Source organism: Sebastes fasciatus, chromosome 14 (assembly GCF_043250625.1).
Source record: "Sebastes fasciatus isolate fSebFas1 chromosome 14, fSebFas1.pri, whole genome shotgun sequence".
NCBI classification, from domain to species: Eukaryota; Metazoa; Chordata; class Actinopteri; order Perciformes; family Sebastidae; genus Sebastes; species Sebastes fasciatus.
Genome location: NC_133808.1, coordinates 14,486,811 through 14,497,660, shown reverse-complemented (window position 1 = coordinate 14,497,660; position 10,850 = coordinate 14,486,811). Strand labels below are relative to the sequence as shown.

Here is a 10,850-nt window from a genome sequence, read left to right as displayed (position 1 = left end):
GAAGAAAGTAGAATACAATGGAAATACTCATGTAAAGTAAAAGTGCCTCAATTTAAGTACATACTTAGTTACTTTCCACATGCTTTTGGTATTCAAGTTTTTGTCTACTTGCTCTTCTACACTTGGAGTAAGTCAGTAATGTTTTTCTTGAGGATTGAGGTCTTCACAATGTTATGTTTTAAATGAAGAAATGAATTAGACGACAGACAGTTGACATCGACAGTCCTTTATTATTAACAGTCATCTATAGATTTATGAGAGATCGTCATGTGTAATGGAAATGTCTGGTCCAGAAACTTAAGTACTGTCTTCGAAATCCAAAAACCCATTCCAGGTTTATTTACATTGTCAAAAAAAATCATTTGTGGATATTAGATAGATTTATTATTATTATTATTATCAGCACATATTCAGTACAAATTTGACAGTATTTATTTGTGAAAAGTTATTTTACAGTACAGTGGTTTGTCTGAGATCAATGTTAAACTCTAAGTCTGAAGAAAAAAAACAGAGGAGTTAACTTTTACTAGGATTTGGCTGTGGACTACTCATCATCGTCATCATCGTCGTCATCATCATCATCATCATCATCATCATCATCATCATCATCGTCATCATCGGAGTCAGTGTCATTATCATCATCGTCATCATCATCATCATCATCATCATCATCGTCATCATCATCATCATCATCATCATCGTCATCGTCGTCATCATCGTCGTCGTCGTCGTCGTCATCCTCAGTGTTGACTTTGCCGGAGAGCACATCCTCGATCCAGTCCTCCAGCTCCTTGGCGGTGGGCAGATCTTCCTCATCATCCATCTCCATCCACACGCTGTCGGCCTGCTCACACACAGGGAGGTCAAATAATGTCACACACCATTCATGTCACAGCAGACAGGTTGTCAGCGTGTCAGGGACTCACATCTGTAACGTTGATAACTCCAATCTGTGGTCTGAACAGGTCCACCTTGAAGGTCTTCTCCCAGTAGGGGATCAGCTGAAGGGGGTCACCGACAACAAATAAAAAAGATCACATTAGAACCGCAATATGTGAGCTAAATATCTATCCACATGTTTTCTTTCTTTTTCTTTGACAGCTCACCAGGGGAAAGTCATCAGGGTCAATCCAGACGATGCTGAGCTCAGGTAGGTGGGTGTTGTCTCTTGCGACCTCCTTCAGGATCTCCAAGAACTCAAAACCATCTGGAAGCAATTTCACACAACATCAAATTAATAGAAAACTCTGCTGCCTAAGTACAACCAATTTAAAGAAACAATTTGACATTTAGGGAAATATGCTTATTGCTTTCTTACCGAGAGTTTGATGAGAAGATTGACGCCACTCTCATGTCTGTAAGTTAAAGCTACAACTAATTAGCTTAGCTTAGCATAAAGACTGGAAACAGAGGGAAACAGTTAGCCTGGCTTTGTCCGAAGGTTACAAAATCTGCCTGCCAGCACCTCTAAAGCTCATTAATGAACACATTATATCTCGTTTGTTTTATCTGTATCTTTTTCCAGTCTTTATGCTAAACTAAGCGAAACTCCCTGTTGGCTCATATTTAGCATATTAACATGAGAATAGTATCAATCACATTATCTAACTCTCGGCAAAAAAGTGAATGCATATCTCTGGATCTGGATATGTGGGTTGTAAATAAACTTGTGATGCTGTTCATATATTTAATTTGGGATGTAAATAAATCTGGGATAGTTTATATATTATATTATATTACCATTCTATGATATATGAGTTATTAGAGGAGACGTGAGAAAGGGGTAGGGAAATATAAGTTTTACTTCTACCTTCTCCTTTTCGGACACTATTACTCTTGTTTTGTTTGTTATTATTTTGTATCTGTTTTTATTTATTTTTATGTTTGAAATAAAGTCATTCATTCATTCATCTCCCAAAATGTCAAACTATTGCTCTTTACATTGGTTGCCTGTCCATTTCTGTATTGGTAATTAAATTCTCTTATATTTTGTCTTTATTAGAATGTGTTATGGCCATTGTCGTTACATTATTATATAATTAATAATTTTTTGTTTTAAAATGTTTGTCATTGTTTTCTATCTATTTTATTTATTTTTTGCCTTTTATCTGGCTTGTTGGTTTTCTTATTACACTTTTATCATTTCTATTTTCTGTGTGGCATTAGCCTCGGATTGCCTTACTGTTTATTTGCACTCAAGTCTTATTATTAGCTTATCAGTCATTAAAGGCAGGGTTGTTAAAGATTTTAAAGGCCTTTTTTTCTTATATTAGTTGAAATTCTCATTTCATCCCAACAGCAATCAATAAATCAAATGCTCTGACAAAAAAAAGAAAAAAATCCGGTATCTGTAATAAACCTGTGTAATGATTGTACGGCCTGCCTGTCTACCTGCCTGCCTGCGTGCACTCTGTCCGTGCACTCGAGAGTCACCAGAGTTTTCAACAAGCTGCTAGTTTGACATGTGAGTACTAACAATAGCCATGCTATTATTATTAACAATAGCCATGGGGAAGAGTTGGCAACACTGGACTCGTTATTTCAGCTGGATCATTTTGAAAAATTTAGTGTGCTCTACAGTCTCAAGTTTATCCCCTCCAATAACAAATAGTGGTACAGCATAGGCTATAACATGCACTTACCGGGGTCCTCCTCCTCTGCAAAAGCCACAATGTGGATGCCCTCAATGTCATCCTCCTGAGAAGAGGAAGACAAATATAAATGTCACATTATTGTAAGTGTCAGGGAAAACTAAATTTAAAGTTGTTAATGTCGTCTTCAGCCGGATCAATCATCACTCACCCAGGTCTCAAACATATCTTCTGCACGCAGCTTCCTCAGAGTTGGTCTGATGGCACAGAAAACACATTGAATATTAAAGTATGTGTTCACACAATATACCTAAACAAAGAAGTTGTTTGAATACACTGGAGCAGGATTAATCTCATATCTCTCCCACTTACAGGCCTACCTTCCTACCTTCCTACCTTCCTACCGCTTCCCAGCTATAAGTTTATATATATAAACTTTATAAATATATATATACATTTTACTTTATTGAGCACATGCTCATTTACAGAGGTACACACAGATACATAGACAATTGAAAAAAAAAAGACTAAACAAAAAATAATTACATATACATTTCATAATGCCAGAGTTTATGTTATATACATCATATTATAGTCCTTTAATAATTTAAAAGTCTTAATGGCTTTTTTGTTTTTAACATTGGGTAAGATGGTGCTATATTGTTTGAAATCATTAATAAAGTACAGGAAAGTTGGCTTGACCATTTTTTCTTATGAATATGGAATTTTCCCAAAAATAATAAATAATTGTATGATATGTTATTATGTTATTTTCAATCTTATCTTGACTAAAATATATCATTACATCAAACATATTTATTTCAATATTCATTCTAAGTTTCTTTTGTAGAAAGTTGGCAACATCAAGCCAGAACAGTCTTGTATATATACAGTGAAAAAATAGATGTGAAATATTATTTTCCACAGAAATCACACTTATAATCAATATCCAGCTTGAATCTTTCAAACACAAGTTTTACCGGGTAAATTATATGTAATATCTTGAATGACACTTCCTTACATTATTGATTCAGCATTTATTACAAATTTTCCAAGCTTTCTCCCACTGTATATCCTCAAATAAGGAAGACCAAAAACATCTAGATGAAGGGACAGAAACATAACTGAGTGTGTTCCTAATATTTTTGATACAGCACTTCTCTTTCAGTAAATTAGTAACTCCAATATAAATATTTCCCACACAATCTTTTCAATTAAAAGGTCGATCAATAGTACCAATAGTATAAGGACACTTTCTGGTAGAGCATGGAAAACAACAAGTACTCCTTTGGTTCTTCCCAGCTATTTTTTTACCTGGCTGGTCAACTCCACGTGACGTCACCACCTCCCCTGCTTACCTGTCACCTTCCATATAAGGAAGACGCCTACACCTGACCGCAATCAATTGATTGTCACATCCGGGCACATTGGAAGTACCCCACGGAGCGCACACTAGTAAAGCTGTCCTCCAGTAATGTGTCTGTAGTCGCCACTGCACCTCCACCTGGATCCCACCCGCGAATGGGTAGGCGCTTTAGTTGTGTTATTGCCAACGCTATTTCTGCATTAGTGATGGGAATTCAGGCTCTGTTTAGTGAGCCAGATCATTTGGCTCAGCTCACCAAGAAGAGCCGGCTCTTTCGGCTCTCAAACGGCTCTTCGTTTTACCACTTCTGCCTTTTATAATTCAGACAAATTTAGCTAATTTGTTTTGACCTATGATTAGTATGTGTGCACATCTATCACTTAAATCAATCAATATAATTATACTAAACCTTATAATTTCCAAAATACCATAATTTTACATGCTGCTTCATTTCCGACTGTCACTCATCTTGTCTGCTATTCGTGCACTGCACTTCTCTCTCTTTCTCTCCTCCTCTCCCTCCTGCTCTGTACCTGTAGACTACCAGCGTGCCGCGCACCCCCGCCCCTCCCTGCTTGATGGTATGATCCTTGTCTGTCATCACCTGATTAGTCGCAAGGAAGTCATCAACACAATATTCAGTTACAGTCAGTGCATGGAGTGCCCCGTGGCGCGGAGAAGATCATCCTATGAGTCTGCCTTGAATTAATAAAAAATAAAAAAATAAAACGGCTCTCGGAAGGGAGCCGGCTCCCATCGGCTCAAAGAGTCGGCTCGTTTAAAGGCCAACCTAGAAAATCTGGTATTTTGTTAATGATGGCTGTCAATCGATTCAAATATTTAATCGCGATTAATTGCATGATTATTCGTGATTAATAACAAATTAATTTGCACATTTTTGTATCTGTTCAAAATGTATCTTAAATGGAGATTTCTCAAGTATTTAATACTCTTATCAACATGGGAGTGGGCAAATATGCTTGCTTTATGCAAATGTATGTATATATTTATTATGGGAAATCAATTAACAACACAAAACAATGACAGATATTGTCCAGAAACCCTCACAGGTGCTGCATTTAGCATAAAAAAAATATGCCCAAATCCTAACATGGCAAACTCAATCCCAACAGGCAACAACAGCTGTCAGTGTGTCAGTGTGCTGACTTGACTATGACTTGCCCCAAAACTGCATGTGATTATCATAAAGTGGGCATGTCTGTAAAGGGGAGACTCGTGGGTACCCATAGAATCCATTTTCATTCACATATCTTGAGGTCAGAGGTCAAGGGACCCCTTTGAAAATGGCAATGCCAGTTTTTCCTCACCAAAGTTTGGAGCGTTATTTAGCCTATGGCATGGTTGGTACCAATGGATTCCTTAGGTTTTCTAGTTTCATATGATGCCAGTATCTTCACTCTAGTTTTAAAAACGTATCACGGTAACTTTGCCAGCCCTAGTTAATAACTTTTATTTATTTATTTATTTTGGATAGTTTTGCCTACAATGTGTTTTTTCCTTTTTCTTTTCTTTCTTTTGCATAATCCTACTTTATATTTTGGTTTTATGGTTTAGCAGATTTCCAACTTGTTTTGTGGCATTATGCATTCCTGTTTGTGCTTTGTGATAACCGGGCTTTACTGTTGGGGACGCTGCCCATTTGGTTTGCATAAGTATTGCACAACGCTTAGGGGTGTTTGTTTGCAGTGATAGTGAGCTTGTGTGTGTGCATGGTTTAGGGGGAACACATGGTGGAGCAGAATTGGATAAATGCTAGCCCTTCAATAGTCTGTCTGACTGCTAAGTATACCCTTTTTTTTGTATGTGTTAGAATAAGGAATATTTGTTCTCACCTTTCTGTCGCCCAGAACCAGCATGACATTTTAGTGTCACTATATTGTTGCTATTTTATCTATTTAATCTGATACCTGCTTTGGCATTTTAATAGTTTATAACACTAAAGTAGTCATCTATTTATATTTCAGCATTTTTACCTTTTTAATAAATCTTTGTACAATTGCACTTGAAGCCACGTCTGTCTAATCTTCTTTACACTTATCTGCATATTTAACTGTGTAGAAGTTAGTCTTGGGTGGACCCGGGTTACGGTGTGGTTTAGCAGTGCCTTATCCCCCAGTTAGGCAGGTCAAAACACATTTGTCTGAGTATTTAGTCCAACATTGGTCTTTATTTACCGTTTGTGTTCAGTTATGAACGCCACCAGCTCCTCCTCAGAGTGAGGCTTGCCCGGGATGGTGACTGGCTCCTCCATGAAGGGCTCATAGAAATCCACCTCATTCAACTTCAGAGTCAGCTCTTTGGCCACCTGAGGCAACAAATAGAATAATGAATAATGAACATAGCAGAATAATGACGCGTCCGTGTATTCGTTTGTTTGTAACTTACAGATTTCTCAAATGTGGCAAAGAACTTGATGTAGGGCTGGAACTGCTCTGCAGCTTCTTTAAACGCTTCATAATCTGAGGATGAAAGAGAAAGGAGGAGTTGTGTAGAGTTTATTTGATTGGATTAGGCTGTAAGCAACAGGGTTTTGTTGTACTCTTGTTTTCCTGCTCACACATCTGTTTGTGCGTTCTTTGGCTGTTGTATACATGACATTTGCACATCAGGGAGCGGAAATAGCTGAACTTTGACCTCCACTTAATGCTCCCACAGTTGGCCAGACGGGATGTAGCTGCAGCTCATCGCCACAAGTAAACTACTCTAGACTCAGTTCTTCCACAGCACGTGAGATGAGAGCAGGCAGTGGCAGCTGTGTGTACGACAGCGGTAAAAATGGATCTGTAAATCCGTGGCGATGAGGGGGTTAAAATGCACTCATGTCATAATGAAGGGCATCAGAGCGTACATCACAGACCTAGCTAACAAGAGCTGTGGTCAAACCCTACATTTTACAAACGTATCGTTCAACAGCCTCACTCAACACTCACGCTCAGAGTCCTCGGTCTTGAAGTAACCAACGAGGCGGATGTCTTCCTCCATCCTATCAAAGGCTCTCAGCTCCAGAGCATTGTCTAAAACCTCCACTGGCTCCTCCAACAGCTAGAGACAGACAGACAGACAGACAGACAGAGAAGTACTGGGGTAAGCTTGTAACTTGGGCAAGTCTGGTGTTGATTGGTGCTAGCAGCTGAGAATCTGCTCTTAAATCAGTTTACTCACGTCCAACAAGAACTCCACCAGGACGTTAGCCGAGAGCAAGCCGTCAAACTCGATCACTCGATCGGCCTTGAAAACATACACACTGCCCTCCTCCTTCAGGCCTGTGATTGAAGGAAATTACATATACATTTAAAGACAAGCAATTTACATACATCACAAAAACGTGCATCACTCACACAAACAACACAAGGGAAGTGCAAAAAACACTGCATTTACAAATCTGTATATACATACCATCTACTACTACTACTATAGAGAAGGTTAAATAAAGGTTATGCTGTATTCATATACAGGGTGGCTGTTCGCTTAGAGGTAGAGCAGGTCGTCCATCAATTGGAAGGTTGGCAGTTTGATCTTAAGCTCCTCCAGTCCACATGTCGAAGTGTCCCTGGGCAAGATACTTAACCCCAAATTGCTCCCAAAGGATGTGATGGGCAGCTTGGCATGTGTGTGTGTGAATGGGTCAATGCTGACATGTAGTGTAAAGAGCTTTGAGTGGTCGGAAAATTAGAAAAGCACTATATAAATTTAACATACTCACCCAGTTTCTTTGCCACCTTTGCATCTTTGTGGGAGTCGACCATTCCAAACCCAATGTCCTTCTCCTCCATAACCTGAGCGGCAAGCTGCAGCCAAAAGAAAACATGAAGGATTAAATGGTAAGAACAGGACTGAACACATACGATGTAAAGAAACCAGACAAACAGAACATTATTCATTTTGGGTTCTGAGAACACAAATCCCTGTTTCTGTTTTGGAGCTTGTGTTGGGTAAGGTCTTAATACCAAAGTTGGCAATATGACCGAGGTGCTCAAACTGCCCCGGGGCCACGGAGACACCGTTACATAATCACTCAGGCTGCCTTGTTCTAAATATAACCAAAGCTACAGTGTATTTGTTCGTGGAAGTACAGTAGGTGAGAAAAGGGAGACCCTCCTGCCAGAAATTTTCCTTACACAAATAGAACAAGTGTATTTAAAATATGATTTATATGCGGTTTTCAGTGCACAGTGAAAAACTCTGGGCATATAAAGCGGTGGGCTACCTCCAGAACTGAAAAGTGAAGCCAATGTGGAAGTGCCTTAAACGTGCATTCTTTCTAATAGCCAGCCAGCGACCATGAAACCTGCCTTGGCGGAGGTCTGCGCTCTCCGAGTGCACTTCTAGTTCAATTTATTACCTCAGTAAACATTGTAAACATGAGTTTATGGTCTCAATCACTAGTTTCAAGTCTTCTTCAATACAGCATGATGTTCATTTAGTAAATTATGGTCCCATTTAGAGTTAAATAGACCATAAAGCAGGGGATGCTTTAGGGCATGGCTACTTTGTGATTGACAGGTCGCTACCACGGCGTTGTCCGGTCTGGGACCGTGTTTTCATCTTGGAACTTTAACCCTTTCACAGCATTATTTCAGTTCATGAAAGTTAATTGTAACAATTTGGTCGCCTTAAAATGTCTTATTCAGTGTTCAGTTGCACTTAGCTCCACCCTCTCCTGTCATTTCTGGTTGCAAAAAAAACAAGATGGTGACTGCCAAAATGTCGAGCTCAAGGCTTCAAAATGGCAGTCCACAAACCAATGGGTGATGTCACAATGACTACGTCCACTTCGTTTATACATTCTATGTCATTAAGTTAAAGGTACCCTGTGGAGTTTTGACCACCAGTAGCGCTATTTAGCGATGCCTTTTACAAGTGGATCCCTGTTTTGTTTGCATTTTGCACAAGGATGAGCAATATAGGCCGTGCGATTAATATCCGGCCATCAGTTTCAAGCCATTCCACTGATTGACAGTTGGTGGTGGTATGTGCCAACAAATATAGCAATGCACCAACAATGACAGTGAAGAAGAAAATTGCTATACGAGAAGATAACCCACAAACTGCGAAAACTTGCAAAAACTCTCACGAGACTTGCTGCCCGACGACCCATCCTAACCTTAATCATTCGAGGTCAATACCTCGTAATTTGTGGGTTACCGTCTAGACACAACCAGCAAACATGGACGTAAACAATGATATCTTTTGTGTGTTTACAAGAAAACTCCACCTTTAAGTTTTTTTCACCAATTAAATAAACAGATCTCAAACAGGTTGTAAGGCTGCAAAACCATCTGTTATTAGCAAATACATCAAATATTACCAGCTTTAACAAGTTCATCTTTGTACATGGTTACTGTACATGAGTGCCTGACTCTATAGTAACATGGCCCACCTGTGCTGTGTCAAATAAGTGAAGCTAATATCAGAACTGGGCTCAGATTACCTTCCACAGATGAGCGAGCAGCTCACCCTCAGCCACGTGTAACATGAGACAGGGCAAACTGTTTCCTACCGTACAGGATTCAAACAAAGAGATTCATTTAATCTATCAATTATACGCCAGCTGTTTAGCCGAGCCTGAATATGAAATAACTTCAAGCTTACTTTGGCTTTGACCACCAAAACACTGCAATAGAGGAGAAGGTAGTTGTGCCCTTCACATGTACTGCTCTAAAAAATAATACACTATACACCTATACTGTCAGCAGAGGAGCGCCACAGGGAAGATTAATGATATATTACTAAGTGATAGAAGCACACATTGAATTAAGGTGATGGAGGTACCTTAAGTGACATCACTGCATCTCATTGGACTATTCTGCACCCATAGAGTATACAGATACACATTGACCTTGAAGGAACTCACACATGCAAACATTAAGATTGAGTTTCATATCTCACCAGTTGGCTCTCTGATTATTTGGCCACTATTGTGGAGTCATTAACTCTCTAAATATTTTACATGGCTCTGGTTAATTGGACGTGAGAACTTTCTGCTCCCTTTAACACTTTGCTTTCCTATTCTTTATACTTTACCTCCAGCACCAACTCAGTCATCTGGTGTTGTTTTTGCATCTCCTTGCTGTCTGCTATGGGCTCGTGGTACAACATGCACACCATGTTGTGCCTCTTCAACACTTTCTTGTAGTTCTTGTCATCGATGTCCAGGACTCGGTCTTTCCCGTCATACTGTGGGAACTCCAGGCCCTTGGTGGCCGGGGCCAGAGGCACCAGGCTCAGGCAAGGGAGCAGGAACAAGCACAAGGAGAGCATGGTCCGGAGCTAAGCCACACACTCCTGAAAGTCAGAGTTTGGTGTTGGTTTCACAGTATAAAACTGCACAATCACAAAGGTCAAAGGTCAGGGAAATGTAGGGAAATCCTGCGGAAAGTTTTGGAGGTAAAAGTTGGTCCCTCAGTGGCAGTTCTCAAGCATCCCAAACTGTGCAGAGAAATCCAACTTAAAGCATCTTCAGGAGCAACTGTTTCTCCCCCCAGTGATCACTCCTTCACGCCTTCTCTCTGCAGACACAAAGACGAAAGAGGAGCACTGTCGGGGCCTGTGAGGTACCGGGGGGGTGGATACCATACATAGCAGCGCTCCTCTCCCACTACTTGTGCAGGACAGGCCCATTTTTAGGAGACCAGTTGTTTGAATGCTAAAAATAAAGCTGCAAGTGAGAGAGAGAGAGAGAGAGATAGCACGTGGGGGGTTTAATAGTGATTACAGTTCTTGCTCCCGGTGATGTCTCTTTGAGGGAGGCGGTGATGTGGGAGGAGAGAGTTGAGCCCCAGAGATTTGGGGGGGTGGGGTTCAGTTATTTCGAGGTGTTTAAATCTGTGAGGACCAAAAACACAGTGGACGTTTGGTTTGGTGCTACAGTA

At 40.0% G+C, this 10,850-nt stretch overlaps 1 protein-coding gene across 1 annotated transcript; it reads right to left on the bottom strand.

The window, feature by feature from the left end:
* Positions 1-210: 210 nt before the first annotated feature.
* On the bottom strand, positions 211-10,559 carry casq2 (calsequestrin 2). Its single transcript, XM_074659116.1, has 11 exons — positions 10,003-10,559; positions 7,682-7,766; positions 7,141-7,241; positions 6,909-7,020; positions 6,364-6,437; positions 6,153-6,283; positions 2,803-2,848; positions 2,643-2,697; positions 1,107-1,207; positions 927-1,001; positions 211-844 (listed from the first exon to the last, which is right to left on the bottom strand). Exons 1-11 carry the CDS (start codon positions 10,237-10,239, stop codon positions 545-547), a joined length of 1,317 nt encoding a protein of 438 aa, XP_074515217.1. The 5' UTR covers positions 10,240-10,559; the 3' UTR covers positions 211-544.
* Positions 10,560-10,850: the final 291 nt, after the last annotated feature.